The sequence below is a fragment of the Onychostruthus taczanowskii genome, unplaced genomic scaffold (genome assembly GCF_017590055.1).
Source record: "Onychostruthus taczanowskii isolate IOZ18803 unplaced genomic scaffold, ASM1759005v1 scaffold5, whole genome shotgun sequence".
NCBI classification, from domain to species: Eukaryota; Metazoa; Chordata; class Aves; order Passeriformes; family Passeridae; genus Onychostruthus; species Onychostruthus taczanowskii.
This window is the reverse complement of record NW_024502568.1, coordinates 14,570,456-14,589,908: the sequence shown is the minus strand read 5'-3', so window position 1 is coordinate 14,589,908 and position 19,453 is coordinate 14,570,456. Positions and strand designations below refer to the sequence as shown.

At 39.4% G+C, this 19,453-nt stretch overlaps 1 protein-coding gene across 1 annotated transcript in view; it reads right to left on the bottom strand.

The window, feature by feature from the left end:
* Positions 1-6,494: 6,494 nt before the first annotated feature.
* PLPP4 (phospholipid phosphatase 4) overlaps positions 6,495-19,453 on the bottom strand; it is a 44,468-nt gene continuing 31,509 nt past the window's right edge. The window contains exons 6-7 of the mRNA XM_041415754.1: positions 11,388-11,558; positions 6,495-6,694 (exon numbers count right to left, since the gene is read on the bottom strand). Coding sequence (XP_041271688.1) covers positions 6,495-6,694; positions 11,388-11,558 — 371 coding nt within the window. The remainder of the gene's footprint in view (positions 6,695-11,387; positions 11,559-19,453) is intronic.

Below are 19,453 nucleotides of genomic sequence, written 5' to 3'. Positions count from 1 at the left end.
TACAGCAGAGGCTGCTTTCATCACCCCATAAAAAATGTAAACCCACTTACTGATAATGAGTTCCTGTGGCATCTCTTCCTGCACCATCCACGAGCTCTCTGTGTCCCCCCTGCCAGCTCTCACTCAAAATGTTGCTGCAGGTGGGTTTCTGTGTGATAATCCTTGTTCCCCATTAGCCTGAAGTGAAAACTTAGATCAGCTGTTCTCACCCCTTTTGGGGCAGTAGCACAGGAGTTTCCTTTCAGGGTTTAAAACGAGGAGACTTCTGCTGATGCTGAAAATAAAGTGGTCAAAAATCAAAATGAAACTATTTCCCATCAGGACAATTCACAGAAGCAGAGGTGTTGCACTGAAATTCCAAGGAAGGTTATTCAGACCAGAATGGAATTAGGAAAGGGGCAAATTAGGAAGGAGTGATTCACCCACTCAAGAATAACCCTGTTTCTCCAGGCATTTCTTGACATGAGAGGGTTGGAAGCCTCAAAAGAGCAAGGGTGGAAATCATTCTCCCACAGGCTGGCAAAAGTCTTTATATACTGAGATGTAACAAGAGATTATGTTTTTTTCCATTAGCATGTTCTTAAAATTATGAGTTTTGTTAACACAAGAAATTAAAAATATTTCCCAACCTCTGTGAAACGGAATTCCTGTTTCCAAACAAGCCTCAGAAACGTGATCTCCCTCCCTTCACCTTGTGCAATGATTTGTTTGAAGAAGCCAGCTCCAGCCTTTTCCACACTCAGTGATAGAGGATGTTTAAGCTGCTTTATCTTTGTTGAACAATGCTGCAGATATGAATCCCATTCACTCCCTAGACAAGTTTACACCTCTTAGATTAGAGTGACATTGTGACATTGCTGCAATGTTCTTTTCCCCTTCCTTTTTTACTGTGTTATATTGGTTTCAGCAGGAGCCCACGTCTGAAACTTTGATTGTGGCTTCAACCTGTTGGGCTGGGAATGAAGATGAAATGGATTTTGTATATACAAATGCTCTGTAATGCTGATAAGGGGTGATGTGAACAGAATACAGAATAACACAACAGAATTGTGCATTCAGCCTGCCTGGTAAAGGAGATATTTTTCAACAGTCTGTTAGGTAGCAATAAATGATTTGTAAATATCACCCTCAATACAGTGGGGACTCCTTTCTCCTAATAACCCTGACACACACAAAAACAATTAATAAAAAGCTCAAGGAGATTTTTGACAATAATCTGCCTCTTGGGAGCCTTCAGAGCCCCTCCTCTGTGTCCAGCAAGGGGTGCTGGGCAATCCTGTTGGAACTAATAAATCAAACTTTCCCTGGCTCAGATCTCTTCCAGCATTATGTGACGGGCTTGGATCTTAATTAGCTCTTCTCTCCTCATCTGAATGGTGTCAGAAGGTCACTGAGAGTGATGCTAACTAGGATGTTTTGAGTTGCTGTATCCAAACCAGACGTGTGTCAGGGCACTCACCAGACCCTCCCAGATCAGGTGAGAGTGTGCTCAGCCTCTAACCTGAGAAAGGAAGAACAGAAATCTGCTTTTGCTCCAGCTGTCAGTCAGGGGCAGAATTCACTTGAATTCAGGAGTGAAAGTGCATTTGGAAACTTCCCTTTCCTGACTGCCCTTTCTCACTGCAACACTAAGAGCTGTAAAAGCCTTAAAATTCTTTCAATGCCCTTTGGCTTAAAAAAGTGAGAAATTCTGTGTATTGGACAGTGGCAACCTGAGTTCTCTGGCTGGAGCTTGTCTGGATTCAGTTGGGCAGTTCTGCAATGACACCTGGTCTTTTTTGGAACTGCACTCTGTCTTGTGGGTGAATGTTGCTTATATATAAGTGCATTAATTAGACTTGGAAATCTAATAAAGATGAAAAGGAAGGAAGGCAGACACCATCCAGAAGGTGTGTACATGTCACCATCAATTCTCTTCCCCAGGAGAGAAGCTGCTCTGCAGTTGGAAAGAACCAGGGACCCAAAGGAGCTCAGAGGCACAGTGCTGTGGGTTGTAATTGAAAATCACAATTACATCTGTGAGCAAGAGCCAAATAAAAGCAAACCATAGCTAATCACTGTTATAAAAAACAGAGTGTCCTTGTGCCCAGCCCCATCTACTCCCAGAAATAAACTTGTTTCAGACCACATTAAAATCCAGTAGAATAATGCATGGCTGCTGCAAATCTGCCAGTGAAATTAAGAGCTTTTTTGGCAAACCAGCAAAGAGACTCAGTCCAAAGGTTTAAGGCTTCTGGAGCTGCTTCAGTTGTGTTTCATGCTTGACTTTCTGCAGTCCTCCTGAACTGGCTGAAAGCATCTCTCTGTTGTTTTCACCCAGCCAAAGCACTGAGAGAGGACTTTCTATTTCATACCTTGCTATTCAGATTATGTAATGTGGGTTATCCTAAATGCCTCTTGCTTTTCCCTTTGGAAAGTTTTTTTTTCAGAAAATAATAATGGGCAGATCTTCACTTCTGTAACTTCAGCACACATCTGCTGCAGCTCAGATGTTTTTATTATACTTATCTGGGTTCCAAGTTTGGACCTGTCTGAATGCTGATTTTTTTAATTTTTTTTTTTAATTTCTGCAAGTTTCAGCAAAAATCCTGTAGCATGTGTAAAAAGAATCTCAGTTAATTCAGTGCATTTGGAGTTACCTACACAGTCTTGTAATTTTAATTTTATATAGGTTGAGCAAATTTTAATGGCAAAATGATAATGTTTTTTATCTGTTCAGGGCAAGTTCCTGAGCAGGGAGTAATGTGCACACCTGTAGAACAGGAGTTCTCTGTATAATAAACTGAATTAAACTGGGTGCATCCCAGTGGAAGCTTCTAATTTAATTTTAGCCTCTTAGGACAGCAATGCTTATTTCATTCTGCTTATCAGATATGTATGGAGTGTACTCTGATGCAGGTGAGACTATTTATCTTATAAAGATGAGTAAGAGCAATAAGAAATTTGATTTCAGATAATGCCTGTGGCTGCTACTCCTAACTGTCCAACAACATGGTCCTGCTTAGCAATTTTAAGACAAAAAAACCCATTTAAAGGCTTTATTTCACCTACAAGATGTGATGTGCTCAGTGATCCAGAGCAGTTCTCCCAAAGTCATTAGAATCTCAGTACCACAAAACAAAAATATGGCTTTTTTATAGGTTTGGGGTTTTTTCCCCCCCAGTCCACAGCAAAGTATTTTTTGCCATGGATAGAAAGAAGGAAAATGAGGTTCTCTTTTCACATTAAATATAAATAATTAGTTCTATGCACAGGGAAATGAATAGAGGGCCAAATTAGAGAAAAGCAACAAAATCTGAATGAATCAGCACAAATGCTCTATTCCTAACCCAGTTCCTGAGATTTCAGGCACTGTGGGGACATTTTGCTGGTTGCCAGTCTCGTGGTTTCAGGATATCTCTGCTGTGTTTGATTTGATATTGTCCTCCTGTTCTAGCCTAACCACGTTTGTTATTAAATATGGCACTTGCAGCATTATTTGGGGTATGGAATGGGACCAGGGGAAGGGACCTGTGGGGTTTAGCTGGGTAACAACTGCAGAATTTGAGCCTTGCAGAGTTACACTGTACCTTTGCCTGGAGGAAAGCTGAAGAGCATTATTTTGGTTAAAGGAGGGAGGCTGTTCCATTTTAACAGTACCAGGAATGACTCTTTGTCAGTAACACTGTTTCTTTAGGGCTTTCTTTGTGTGTGATGCTCTACATGCTTCATTAACAAGAATAACTGCTAAATTACATTCGTCTCAAAAAAAATGATAACATACAGATGTACAAACCCACATTCATGTGTTGTTTTATTGGTGCATTACAACATTACATTTCCTTCACATTGAGAAAGCATGAGATTAAAATACATTGATCCACAAAAATGCCTTCCCTACGCTGACTTTGCACTGGTGATTGTGGCACCACAAGTTTCATTCCATTAAGTCTTTCATATTTTTAATTACATTTTAATCAAACCTTTTACATTGTCTACTTTATGACTCTCAATTTAATTATTCCCATTAAAATGTGTTATTCTTTACTGGTCACCAATTACTCCTGCAATTTCAGTTTTTATGCTGTATTACACTTCATGTTCCAATCCTTTAACAGCCACTTGAGGACTGGATGAGCTTTTCCTCATCCCAAAGACAGTCTGCCTGTACCAAAAGCCATTAAAATACTAAGAATGTGTACAGCACAGTTAGAAGGCCCCACTCCATTTTGAGAATAAGCCAGATCTATATAAAAACATGCAAAATGCTCTATGCATCAGTATTAAACTTCTAATTTTGATTGAAGATTTATTCTTTTTTTAACATTTGCATATAAGCTGGAAGACTAGGGTTCCTGCTGAAAGAAAGAGCTAATGGCTAAGCCTCACCCTGGCTCTGGGGCTCTCAGCAAGCCTCCCACAGGAAGTGATAGAAAACTATATTTGTTACAGAATTCTGCAGGATGGTTTAAAAACTTTGTAGGAAGATTAAACCTCCACTGAACTCTGTGGATTTCTAGAATAAGATCTCAACCACACCAGAGGAGTGCTCTGTCAAATCCAGTGAAAATGCCAAGTAATTTTGCTTTGCTGATGCTGGTATTGTGAATTACTGTATATTCACCAGGAAAACCACAGCTAAGTTCAACTGCCTCTGTTGTAGAGCTCAGAATTCTGTAAGTGAAACATCTTTCCTCTGACTCAGTTAAACTGTACCAGCTTTGCAAGGCCTGATTTCTACAGAGCCTCTGGGGTTCACTCCTGTTATATTCTGTTCCTTAATGTCACTTCCTATTTATAGCCATTTCCAAATATCATATAAATTTATAAACAGCAAGGTTGCATCCTCTTGTACACAGTTATTAGGTTTATTTTTAAAGGGACCCTAATTTACTTGCTTTTTATAAAAATTCAAGTGTTGCGAATCAGGAAGCAGCTCTTCTCAAAAAAAAAATCTACAAAGCTTAGCTTTGAGGAAAGTAAATGACAAGCCTTACATAAAGACATTGAGCTGTTTGAATCACAAAATGTCTACTAGGCTGATGCATATTCCAACAGGAACACAGAAATTATAATCATGGCAGCAGTCTCCTCCAGTCTGAAGCACCGTAATTGTGGTCGTTGATCAACATTATCCTGATTGCTCCAAGAAATGTTCAACTGCCAGGGTGTGGTCTGGAATATTTTGCCTGCATTTCTCACAGGATACCTAAGGAGAAAAAACCTGGAATCTGACATTCTGCCATCCAAAGGTACATCATCTCACAGGAATGTGATGTATACTGCATAGTGCATACGTAACAAACAAAATCCTACTGATAATAAATTAACTTCAGTCACACACTTGTCAACCTTCTCCCCACCAACAGTGGTTTGATTCAGGTGAGTTCCAATTCAGGTACCAACCTTGGCAAGCACCATGCCCAAGAGCATGGTGAGCTGAAAATGTGGGATGGGATTGGTGGAAAACTGTCTCCAGCCTTCCTCTGGATATGTTACAGTGCTGGAAACCACCACAAGCATTCGTGGTTGTGTGCCCAAAGTCACGAATGAGAATCTTTGCATTTCCTCAGGTTACCAATGCTGCAGTGAGTCACTACACAAGAATGAACATGGCACAACGAAATCCACAGAAAACTTTGTGTCTCTTTATCCTCCCAGTGTGAGGGGGTTTAAAACATCTGTTTGAAAGACTTCAGCTTGCTAAATGCAATGGGTGTTCTTTTCTTTCGAATTTGTTTTGATGGTAAACATTGCAAGAGTTCTCAAAACTTGCTGATGGTGCAATAGCAATTTTCTAATCCATCCTGTATGTTGTTAGTTGGCAATTTTAACAGCATGGAGTTTCTTGAACGTGAGAATCATCCTGTGGAACTACAAATGCACAAGGCTTGGATCTCACAAGCACTTCACCAGCCACACCTTTCGCCTCTTAGCCATTAGTAGCTCAGAACAACCTTGGCAAACTTGACAATTAATACAAAGTTCCACCAGCATGTGGAGATTTTTGTTAATGTCAGAAGGCAGCAGGATAAATGTAAGGATGATGCCCTAAATTATCAAATTACAGAAGTTGAACACCTGATGAAAAGTGCTCTGTGTACTCACCACCCATCAAAATCAATGAGTGCTGAAGATGACCAGAACTTTGTAGAAGATACTCAGTACTTCAGAAAATCTGTTTCCAGATCTAGTATATGCCCAACCACATCTTAAAAGTACTCTCTTAACCATTCTCCACACGAGATTCTTTTTAATAATGTACTTTCCCCTTCCCTAGAGTAGTTCTACCTGCTTGCAGTAGACTGAAAACAGATAATTCAGCAAGTGAGTATGAACTGAAAATTTAACTTTAAAAGTATGATGGTACCATGGCATTAAAAATAAAATATTTAAATTCCCTTTATAAAACGGAAAGAAACAAAAGAAAAAATGTACATTAAGAACCACTGTTAAGAGACCAGTTTGGAGGAAATGTGAGAAGGCTAAAAGTTCATTCTGCACATTTCTCAAAGTCATACGGGACCTTCAGTTATTCCCTCCAGAGGCAGCCCAGTAGCATTGTCTGCTGTGGGTCTCTCTTCTTTCTTCACTGAGCTCTGATCCAGCAGGCTGACATAAGATTTGTGACAGGCTGTATTGCCCAAAGGAGGGTAGTGCTGTCTGTAGCAAATATAAGCAAAAATGAGGCCAATGACCCCTCCAACGAAAGCATCTGCAGGAAAAAAAGCAACAAAACCAGAAGCACGTCACAAGGGGAAGGGCAGCCAGGAGTGAAAACTGAAAATAAAAGACATTTGGTTGATGTAAAAGTGTTTAGCATGGAAAATGTGGATTTTGAATTTTCCTAAAGAATTTGGAACCAAATACCACAATTACACCAGACACACAAAATCCATCCTTGGGGACTTGTGTAATATTTTGAACACCCAAACTGTAGATGGTTGGATCAGTTCTGGGAGATGAACACTGGGAATAGAACAGCCTCCACAGGGTATCAAACACTCCTGACGTTCCAGATCACAGCTGACCATTTGTGGTGGACAGCCCATGGATCTTCACCCATTTAAAAAAGCAAACTGCTAAGAACAATCTCAAGCTGGATGAATTTTTACCAAAAGCATCTGAAAGGTCAAAGACTAAGCATGCCTGTTAACTTAATACCTTTTGAATATCTTTCTTTGATGTTTTTTACTATCCCATACTCCTATCAGAAAATAAGATAAGTAAGGCTATTGGATGAGATATTTGCAGCACTCACACTTAGGCAATTTAAAGTTTTCTATAGAGGATTCCTTCTGTTTCTGGTTGTTAAAATAACCAGAAAATACCTCACTAAAATACTCACCTCATCCTGTGTTTCATTTATAATCAACAAGAGAAAAATTTCACTGGAAATACGGACTCTGTGAAAGCCTCAGATTTAACATGAAGAATAATGAAGTGAGGCAAAAGGCACTGGTTAAAATGACCTGACAACACATTTTATTTTAACAAGACTGATTCAGCACCACATAATCTGTGTATAAATGTGTTTCCATTCTTTCAATTTGAAAAAATTCAAAGTGTAATAAAAATGGTAAATCATTGAGCTTATTGGCAAAGAAGGGTAAATCAATGCAAATTACTTTTGTCTGAAGTCCTTAAATACAGATTAAATACCCTGGTTTGGCATTGTAATTTTTATTAGAACAAAGACAATGTGGTTCAATTTTCAATGCATAATAGATGGTTTGTAATCATCAGAGAAGTGAGATGCCTTTTATCAGGAATGGCTAGGGCAAGAAAACCTGAAAAATTTAAGAGTGAGGTGGATAAATCTAAGAAATGCGACTGTAAGTCACATTTGAGGAACAGGACTACACGGAATGACCCAGGAGATGCCTTCTAATCCTGTGTTCTCTTCTTCCACACAAAAGGACAAAATGAATCTATCACAAATTAATGTAACAGGGGCTCAAACGGGAATTTAAAAGGTGATTGTGTGCAGACAGTACCCACACTGCAAGCTGACTGATTTCATCAGCCTGCCTCTACCAAACTATAATGGTATTAAAGGTACTGAGGGCAAGAATTTTCACTGTACAGCATCAATCAAAAACTTAGTTAAACTTGTATAAAACTTAGTTATTGTGACAAGAATAATTTTCTATAAACCTGTGTTGGGTGCAATTCTCAGATTATACTACTTTGACTGAATAGTGTTCCATCTGCTTTTTTATTCTGCTTAACACTCAGGTCACATCTATGACTATTTAAATTACTATTTTTAATCATGGAGAAACACCAGATTTTTGCCAGTCCTCTTTAAGATCCCTGGATTTTAAGGCTTGCTGAAAACTGGCCCGGATAATTTCTTTCAAAGCCTTTACACAAATTATGCAACTCTGGACCTCAGCCTGGGCACCACAGTAATACAAATTCACTACTTGATTTATGCCAAAGGTCTCTATCTTACTGACCTTGCCTGACTGGGGTTAATAGCAAAAATCACAGGCAACTTTTTTAAACTCCTGTTTTTGAAAAAAACAATTCAGTCTTTTGTTTGATTTCATGGTAGAAACAATTATCCTCTTTTTATTCTTTTCCTTTTTTCCCCACTTTGCCCATAAAGGAAAATGAATATTCTTTCATTCTCAGCACTTAACTTTACCTTTTTCCATACAAAATTCTCCTTTATTCCATGAGTAAATTGACATTTTCAGAATTAGAAGCCTATACAGGGAATATATATATTATATACATAACATATATATAACATTAGATAGATAGATAGATAGATAGATAGATAGATAGATAGATAGATATGTATATGGAATTGATATATTCAGGATTCACAGTGCAATATCCTACTATCCACTAATACCAATACTAAGGCCTTGAATATCACTCTCTCCAGCCAAATTGAAGGGAGCTCATTAAGTTCTCATAATATTAATGCTGTAAGCACACTCAATGGATTTTTAATAGAGGGACACTCCATCTTTCATCTGCTCTGTGCAAAGTCTTGGACTCAGAACTAATGTTCCTTTTTCATTTCCCACAGCATAGTAAAGGCTCCATCACAAAGCCACCACAAATAATTTAGCACAATTAGCTGACTCTGCTGAGCAGAAAAGCCAAAGCCTGAGGTTCTGGGCTGTGCCCAGAGGGGACCAGTCTCTCCCTTGGGAGCACAGCTCTTTCAGGGGAAAGCAGAGGTCACCTGCAGGATAATGTCTGCCAGCACTGCTCTTGGGAGGAGATGACTTTGTGTTTCAGGAAGGTAGAAAAATCATCGAGAAAAGCTTTATAAAATCAGGCCTGCTCTCCTAGAATCAGTGGTTGGCCTTGTCAAAGCTAGCATTTTGAAAGTTCCCATGTGAAAGCAATTCTGTTGGGAGCAATTTGTTAAAAAAGCAAGCTATTCCTGGGGAAAAAGTAACTTGCACCTGTATAAACTGCTTTTACACAATTAGATAGAAAAATGAAAACTATCTTTCACAACCAGCTTCCCTGCATGTAGACACTGACAGTTTGAGTGACCAATCAATACAGAATAACAACTTGTTACTAACCAATAAAGGTAATTGGCAAGAAAACTCCTAACCAATTAGAGTACCACACGAAGTCTGTAAATCTGTATAAAAATGAAATATGTGTATAAAGAATGGGCCCTTTCCACCATGAAGAAAATGGAGTCCCAAGTAATTTATTCCCATAAGTTTGCAGCTCCATCTCCTTAAAATTCAAAGGCAGAATAGGAGCAGCTGTGATGAACTGAGTCCCTCCCCCAGGCGCAGTTTTCCTCCACCATGCACAAAGCACACAACCATCACCTGCCTCACCTTTCAGCCCATCAATAATTCTGGCAAGGGACAGTTCACTCTGCAAACACCTGTGCCAAACTCCAGAGCAAACCTGTACTCTCCACATTTCTTCCCACTCCTCCTTTTCTCTTTAACAGGGAGCTCAAGCCAAGTGCCAAATATTTTCTGTGCCTCCTGCCAGCCTGTCCAGGCAGCACCTCACGCTCAGAAGGTTTGTGCTGGAGGCTCTCTCCAGCCCCAGTGCCACTGAGAAAAGGAGAAATGGGTCCTGAAACACAACAAGGCTCTGCTGGAAAGCAGGAGGCTCCTCAGAGAACATGTCAAGGCTAATGGCTGGTGATTAAGCAGCTGCAGCAGCACAGCAGGGTGAGAGGAAGCATGGCTGAGATGGGTTCTGCTGCTGGGTAGATGAGAAGGAGCTCAGGAGGACAGAGCAATGCAGCAATTAATTGAAATTATGTGAGGAACCACCAGAATGCTGTGTCTTTGTACTGAGATTTGGGGCCAGGTTTTGTAGCAGAGGGAGCTGCAGGGATGGCTTCTGTGAGAATCTTCTCCATGTGCAACAGAGCCAGCACCAGCCAGCTCCAGGATGGGTCTGCTGCTGGCCAAGGCTGGGCACAGCAGGGATGTGGGAGCACCTCTGGGATAACAGATGTAAAAAACTGGGAAAAAAATCTGGACACCTGCAATAGCAGCTGGAGAGAGGAGTGAGAATATGTGAGAGAAACAGCCCTGCTGACACCCAGGTCATTGAGGAAGGAGGGGCAGGAACTGTTCCAGGCACTGTGACAGCAGCTGCTGAGTGATCTCTCCCTCAACTTGACTCATGAACTTGTCACTGCATTTTCTCTCACCCTTCCAGCTGAGGAGGGGAGTGACAGACCTGGTGTCCAGCCAGGGTCAACCCACCACAGTGCTGGAAAACAGGAAACAGCAGGTAACCAGTATGGAACTGAAATTTCAGGTAATTGAAAGGAGCACTCAGGACCTTGAGGGGAGTTCAATTTGCAAGGCCAGCAGTACAGTCCTGGCAATACCACAGAAAGCCAAGGTGACCTACATAACAGCATCAGAAATACCATGCATGGTATTTCTTCTAGGAATTCAGGGACAAATAGGGAAAAAGAAATTACAAGCTGGTTTACTTAGCAGAAGAATGAGTGAAAGCAAGGAAGCTACAAAAATGGCCATAAAGAAGGTCAAGAAATGGTAAAAGAAATAATTGATGGCAGGGTTTCCTGAATTGTCACATGAGTGTGCAATTGATAAATTGCACAACCTTCTCCATCAGTTACAGAATTTTGAAGGACTCTGAGACAGCAGTGACAGATGCAGTGACCTGATGGGTGTTGCACTCCAGAAGTGCCTGCTGTGAGGGAGGGAAGGATGCTGTGGCAGAGGCCTGAGGCTCTGAAGGTCAGTGCTAGCTAATCCAGCCTTGCCAGGAAGCCCCAGCATCAATCCAGGAGCAAGGAAAATCTATAGCACAGCATGGTGTTTTAACTCACACCATGTAGTGAAACAGAAAAAAATCAAAGAAACACATGGCTAACTAAGAAAAAAAGAGCAGGACAAAAGAGCACGTCCGTGTCTCACCTTGCCAGTGGTGTTTGTAGTCACACATCCGCGACAGGGCGATCATCATGGCGCAGTAGAGGGGCAGGATTGCTGCACAGAGCCTCCAGCTCTTCCCTCGGCCGCTCTCCGTGAAGCAGTGCAGCTTTCCAGCCAGGTAGAAGGTGGTGAAGCCAAGGCCTGAAAATGCAACTGATAAAGCAAAGCACATCACTACAGTGAACTGTAATTAGGGCTGGGTTGGTTGGTTGGTTGGGATTTTTTTATTAAAGCAGTCATGATCTTGCAGACTTTAAAATATTACATTTTTGGGGAAGTGAATGAGAAAATACATTCTCCAACAAGATCCACGACAAACATGTATTCTTCACAGCGGTGGTTTTACCTATGGAGCAATGCAAGCAACCAGGCAAGGGAACACTCAGAAGCAATTTGATTTTTTGCTAATATATACACTCAGCTTTCACATAATCTGACATGTCTGCAAACACTGTGCTGCCTCTAGACATTCACCTATCCCATAGAAATTTAAATTTTTTCTTCCTTCAGCAATTTACCTTTTTCCTCTGGGGGACACATCAGACACTAAATTAAACATTTAAGCAAATTTTTAACTTGAGTCACAAAAGCTTTTTCATGCTTCAACCTTCAGCACAACTTTCCTGATTTTAGACCTATTCTAAAATGTTAAGGTTCAAAGCAGAAAAGGATTCAGACAGTTTGCACTGTAATTGAATTACATTTAAATGAGATTTTTAGGTTCCATTACCCAGTTTCTATAGAACATGCACAAGTAGCAGTGACAAGAGAACTCAGGCACCAAGTTTCTGCACTGAACTTCTTTCCTGTTGCAGCTCTTACACCTTCCAGAGAGACACTGGACAAATAAAGGACTTGTTTGCATCATTTCATCTTCCAGATGAGTTAATGGAGTGATCAGAATGAAATCTGTCTTGGATATGCAACATCAAAGGCAATCCTGAAGCAAAAACTTTCCCACCCCAAAAATATTTTTGTCTTCATTTTTTTTATTTTTCACCTTGAGTTATTATTTTTTAGGTGAACTAAAATCTGAAGGCATCATTCCCAGGCAGAAGAATAAATTGCTTTTTGGTTTCATTTTCAGGCAATCTACAATGCCCAGCAATTTAGAGGGCTTAAAGGAATATTGCCCAAACTATAAAGTAGGTGTTCAGCTCACACAGATTCATATTTAGGATTACTACCATTTATCAGGCAATTTTACCAGCAATGGTCAGCATGGTGCACAGCAGCAGCAGATGTAGCTAAAAGGACTTCCGAGAGAATCTGGTGATATTTTCAAAATACTATTTCCCCCAAATTTGTGGGGTTCTTTTCAGGGTCTGTCTTCCAGAAGTAGGTGTTCATGGAAGAACATGGAAGTACAGCAGGATCTATATTTGTAATAAACACAAAGGCTGATCTTGCCTTAGGAGGTGGATGTGTTCCCTCAAACTAAAAGGCAGAAAGAAGAGAGTCACAAACATTCCTCTAGGGGAACCCACACCTAATGTAAGAGGGAAAAGAAATATATAACACTCTAAAATATAGTAACATATAAAGCTAATATTGTGGCTGTAGAACAATGTGCAGAGAAGCTTACACCGCAGAATTTCAGATTGACTTCCCTTAACCTGGAGTGTGCAAATCCAGAAAGAGCTGCTTGACCCAACAGTCCCAGTGCACGCAGAGTCAGAAGCAAAACCCATGGAATTAACAGCAAAATGCTCTGGGATGTGGGATATCCATTATAAAAGTAACTGCAGAATTCAAGACAGCTCAATTGCTGTGCACCCCATGTGGGCAGCTTTGCCTGATGGCTCTGTTGTGGAGATGTCAGTCAAGAACATAAAGAAAAACAATTCACTCTTCAAGAATCCTGGGCCTAAAGGTGATATTTACACTGAAGAATTGGTCCTTCAGTAGAATATATTTGAGCACTTTTTCCTGCACCAGCTGGAGTCAATACAGTACTGAAGCATGAAGGAAATGCAAATCCACACATGCCCTGAAGGGTCACACTCTGCCTACTGTCCTAGTAAAAGTTATTAGAAAGACAGATCCCAAAGATTCAGCAGAACAATACAAAATCACTTCTAAGCTGCCTTTTTCCAGAAAATAAATCAAACTCTCTTTATATAAAGAAGGGAAAAGCAATATACAATACCAACCAGCCCTTTTTGGAGACATTGATGTAAATGAACAGAAGTAAATTAGTCTGATTTAGTTTAAAACAATGTTAACACAAGAAACATGTTGATACAAATTCCAGACACAAAAATTCAATTGATTTTAAATGTTGTAAGAGGAGAAAGTAATGAGCAAATGAGATATTTTTACCAATTGGTGTAGCTAACTTAAATCAAAATGCTGATGCCACAAGTTGCTGAATTCAGGAAAAACTCTCATGAGACGAGCCACAGGTTCTGTCATGGCTTGTTAAAATTCTTTAAAATGCGTTCTCATTACTTGAATAAATAAAAATACCATAGACTCAATTGTTCAGTTTGTTTCTATGAAGTTCTTTTTAAAAAGTGAGTTCAGAAGGAATGAGGATGACAGCACCTGGAGACACCACAGATCCCATCGTGACACCTGATTCCCTCCAGACAGGGGATTTAGGTGAGCTGGAAAACCTGTCTGTACAGACCAAACCAATTACCAAGCTGAAATGCATAAGGTGAGAAACTGTAAACAAGAATCTGATCTAAAGCACCCCAAATAAATTATTCATTTAAAGATGTAATTGCTTTTGTGAGCATTTTTCTGAAATTTAAACTACCCCAGGAGGATCTTCAGCCTCTCAAGTTTTAATGGATGCTTTGCTAAGCACACAATAAATGACTTTTTTACATTAAGCAGTTTTTGAACTAAAGAAAACCCCTCAACTTACTTAAGTGACATCAAATTACAAAACAACCATCTGAATGGCCTCTTTAAGGATCAGATAAAATGATCCATCCCTTTGTCTGCAATGGTTTATTTTTGCAGTGATAACTGTACATTTCCCAAGTGCAAACACAGACTATTCATCACTGGAATTGCTTAGCAGCCTACTGAGGAATTCCAGCAGCTAGGGCTACTGCTGAATGTTTTCAGTTTCACACTGTTCAAAGACTGAAATATTTATCTTTCTTGAAGGAAAAAGTATGATACCAAATGAGTGCATAAATTTTAATGCTGAAATTCAACTCAAAGAGCATTTTATAGAAGTACAACTCCCAATGAATGTTATGAGCTTATTATCACAAAATATTTTTTAATTATTTTTTTCCAAGTGGGACAGTCAATCACCTTCCCTTTGGCTTAGCTTTATTAATTTCTTTTCACAGAGAAAGACAGTTCAGCAGAAGCAACATGAAAAGCACATCACAAACTACAAATGCATGCAGGGGCTTGGGAAACAAAAAAGGGATGTTGGAGACAGAGACATGTTAGAATAAAAACAGACTCATTATCTGAAAAGCAAGAGCATTAGTCATTAGATTGTTTTTGCACCACTGTCACAGTGAATTCTTATGAACTCTTTTGGGTTTTTTTGGTGACACGTGTTTTTAAGTACCTTTCCAGATACCCCATCTCACCTGAAATTCCTAGGTGGCCTCAGGATTCATCTCATTGCCACCAAAAATGAGAACTAAGTTTTGATCTGTTCAGTTCATGACACCTTTTACCAAAGTCCTAAAAGCAACATGTTCCACAGCCTACTTTTCCATTTCTGTGGGTAGAAACCTTGAAAAAACCCTCCTTCTCTGAGAACATAGTAAAGAGAAGATTAAACCAGATACTGGAATTACTTTTTATAATTTCTCTTTTTAAGCACAGCCTAGGTACAAGCCTTAGATCACTGCCTTTTCAGCTCTAATACAAATTATGGCCATGGGGGCATTTATGAGATATTTAACAACAAATAATCCCTACCAAGAGCAATTTTGTCTTCCAGGTCAACACTGGGAGATATCAAATTCCAACCAATGGGTAACTTGTTGCTTTCCTGTTTTTCTGTAATCATATCACCAGTAACATCCTGGATAAGGATCACATCCTGCTCAACCTCTTGTCATGCCAAGTATTTGCATCACTCATTCAGGGATAATAATAATAATAATAATAAAACATAATTTAAAACTTATTAGAAGGAAATTGGCCCAAGCATACAGACTAGCATGTAAAATTCAGTTAGAAGACAGGCTGAAGAGTTTCTCCATGGATAAAAACTTTTTACAGTGGAGGATCAGAATGCTTCTGTCAAACTCATGATCAGCAGTGTCAAGGACTTTACTGGAAAATACCAGTTTTAGTGCTGCAAATAATCCCCTTAAATACTTCCAAAAGGAACTGGAGAAACCCCAGGACTGTGCCCAACCTGAGCAGGAAGGGTTATACAGAAAATTACTTCTTCTCTTTTCATGGTGTGACACACAGCAGGAATAGGGAAATGTTATTTATTCCTGGAACACTGCAAAGTGCAAAGCAATGCAGCCTGATCTATCCACCATCTGCAAGAGGAACTTTTCATTGGGGTTTTGTAGAGAGAAGTAGAGTTTGGACAGGGGAAGACAAATTACTTTGAGCCTTTTTCAGCCCCACTTTCAAACTGGGCCAGGACACCAAGGAGGAAGTGGCTGCACAGCAGGATTGTACTGTCACTGAACGCACCGGGCTCCAAACTTGCCAAAAACTCTCTTGAGAGAGTCTTTTAAATAACTGTCTTGGAAAAATCAGGGACTGGAAAATTGGGCATCTTCATTCCCCATTCCATCTGGAATGAAGTTTGCTGACTCAAGACAGCAAAACTAGAGTTGCTCTCTGTTATGGAGTACACAGTAGATTTGGGATTAACACCTTTAAACATACAAAGAAAAGGGAGAAAATATAATTTTTCAAAGTGCTAAATAACTGAATTGTTCAGCATGGAGAAGACAAGGCTTGAGGGCAACCTGGTCTGGTGGGAGCTGTCCCTGCCCATGGCAGGGGGTGGAACTGGATGATCTTTAAGGTCCCTTCCAACCCAAATCCCACAATGGCCCTACATCCTTTGTGTAAAATAAATTCAATAAAATGTTGGCCAGATATGATAAATCCCAGTGAGGAACCACTTCTCTACACCTCCAGGATTCCTGTATTAAAAACTCACCTACTTTTTTTTTTTTTTTTTTTTTTTTAATTCAGAAAAAAAAGGAAATATCTTTTTGAGGTATACACATAATGTGAACCTCAAACAGGCTCGAAAGAGTTGATTTATAATTAAGGCTGGAAAACTGAACATTAAGGAGTTCATTTCCCAAGCCCCTCATGAATTCCAACAGCCCTTGCTGTTGAGTATTCACAGGTAATTATGTCAGAGAAGAGGTAGCAGCATTAAACATAACCATTCCTGAGTGCACTCAGAGTTTGAATTAAGAAGCCAATAAACCCCACAGGATTTTTTTTTTTTGCTTGTGTATCTAAGAAATCTGTTTCATATTTCCTTGGATTCTTTTATAAAAGGATGAAATATTTCAGTGAGACATTGCCATACAGCTGTTAATTAAGAGATTTATCATGAAAATAGGAGAGTAGCAGCAATTACTGCCAAAAACCTGTGGCTTGCAGCTCATTTGTTACCTAAAATGTTCATTTTCAAGTGAAGGAAATATGATTATCCTCCATGAAATTGCTAGCTAAAGATAATTAACAGTTCAAATTTAGATACCCAACTATAATTACAAGTACTGAGGTAATATTTTATAAAAACTACCACAGGATAGCAAACATTTTTATTGAAATTCAATAATTTCTCCATTCTGAAGCACATAAATCACTTTAATTTTTCAAACAAATGGGTGTCTTTTAACATGTAAAAATATTTTCGTTCTTACTACTGACTATTTTAATTATTTAGTGGATAAGGAGAGGAGGAGCTGCCTGTCCTTTCATTCTAATGACAGCATATTTCCCAGTCACCTTTTTTCTTTGTAGTGGCACAGCAAGAAACACCACAAATGCCATGTTAATTTAATTAGTGCTTCATCAGGCAAGAGCATAAATGATATAATCAGCTTTAATATCCCTGAAGATATACAGTGACAAACACTGAGCTGGGCAGTCAATTGTGATGAGATAAGAGACAATAAAATATTAATAACCAGCCAGTCACCAGCAAAGTGCTGGGATGTTCTCAGAGTTGTTGTAGAGTCTTTACCTGGCTGAGAAGAGAATCCACACCCAGGCTGCTGTCATGGAATTTATAACTGGCTCAGAGAAGCAAAAACCAAGAGATTTCTCTCTTCTTCTCCCAAAACTGAGGAGGGGGACTAGATAGAAGCCTAATTTAGGAGTAATCCTGAGGATGCTTTGAGCCCAAATCAGCAGAGCACAGCTGGGGGGAATGGGGCACATCCACATAAAGGCAGCACTGGTCTGGAAGCAGTTATCAGGACTATATCATATTTAGTCCCAAGTGTCTGTGGAAATGCTATGATAGCTTAAACATGGGTCAATCATTCTGATTGCTATTTTCTCATTAATTCCCTCAGTAAAATCATCCAGAGATTTCTTCCTTCCCCCCACCTCCCCTGCAAGTGATTTTTTTATAAATACTTCCTGTGTTACTTCATCCACAAATGCAACTTGCATTGCCTTCCAACATGATTAGAAACACTCAATATAATCATTCTCCAAAAATGCCCAATTACTTATAAAAAATGTAGGAACCAGACTGAGAGACTTCTTAGTTCAGGCTGAAACAAAGGAAAACTGAAAGTCTCAACAAAAAAAACACCAGTCAAATCAGTAATTTTCAACAAAGCAGTATCAGTTTTAAAAATATTTTGCATAAATAATTGTCATGTAGGTTTTCTTTGAGAAAACACTGATGTCATTATTTGCTCAGTCTTCTGCAGAAGGAAGAGGAAATAAATTACCTAATAACTCATGTTTTCTATGTGGAACTGACAGCATTAGCAAAATCCAAATTAGGCTTTTGCAGGTGCTTTTTTTCTTTCTGGCATAAATAGTATACTTGATTTCCTGCATTCATCTCATAGCTTTTATCTCAAGAGCCTTTTAATATCCCCTTGCTTTCAAGAGACCTAAATTAATGTTTTCAGAAAATGTTATGACTGAGATTTCTGCAGTTTGATAAATCAGTCAGCCACCTCTAAAGGAAGCTGCCTGGCATTTTAAGTTTATCATTCAATTTCAAGGGTTTTATTGAGTTATTTTTCTTTTGCTTATAGCAGAATTGTAGTTGGTACTCCTGATTTTAATGAAATTATTCTGGATTCGGAGTAGTTTGCATTAGAAGAACATGATCTTGCATCAGTCAGGTGTATCCCTTTTGCTGCTCAAAGGGGATTTGAGTGTGCAAGGATTTGGAGACTGATCACAAATAATTCTTTTAGGGTGGAAAAGACCCAACCCAGCTTACAAAGGTGAGTGCTCAGTACGGAGTTTTAAAGTCCTCATAGGTACAGAATATTTGAGTTTACTTGCAAGTAGCTCTAATACAGGTAGAACACTCTCCTGCATATTCTGATTTATGTGCTCCAATGGCAGTTTCAAGGAATCTCAATATTTGCCAGCATTGGAGTGAGATTTCTTCCTTAAAGATGGTCAGAAAGTGAGGTGCCAGCCTCCCATGAGTTCACAACCTTCCATTTTCAAACCAAACCTGAGCTTTCTGACCCATTTCACTCCAGAGAAGAGCTGTCACCACAGTTCACAGATGGAAATTGATCTTTAGATCTCTGCTGTGACTCAGAGACCTTTGAACAGAAAAGGTCAGGCAGAAGAACAATGGTCTTTACTTTAGATACAGCTGAAATCTACAGCAGCACAACAAAGTCTTCTGCAGCCTGTGAAACCAATTCCTTAGGCTTAGCTTACAAAATTTGCCTAAAAAGCTAAAGTTAGGCAAAAAGAAAGGAAGAATTAGACTGAAAGGTAATTAAGCTCCTTTCCTGCACAGATGAAAGCAAACTGAACAGATATAATAACTAAGAAACAGCAATATAACAACCCAGAACCATCAGCAGCTGCTGGAAAAACTGGTTTATTGGAGCTAAGATCAGAGATTTACTTAC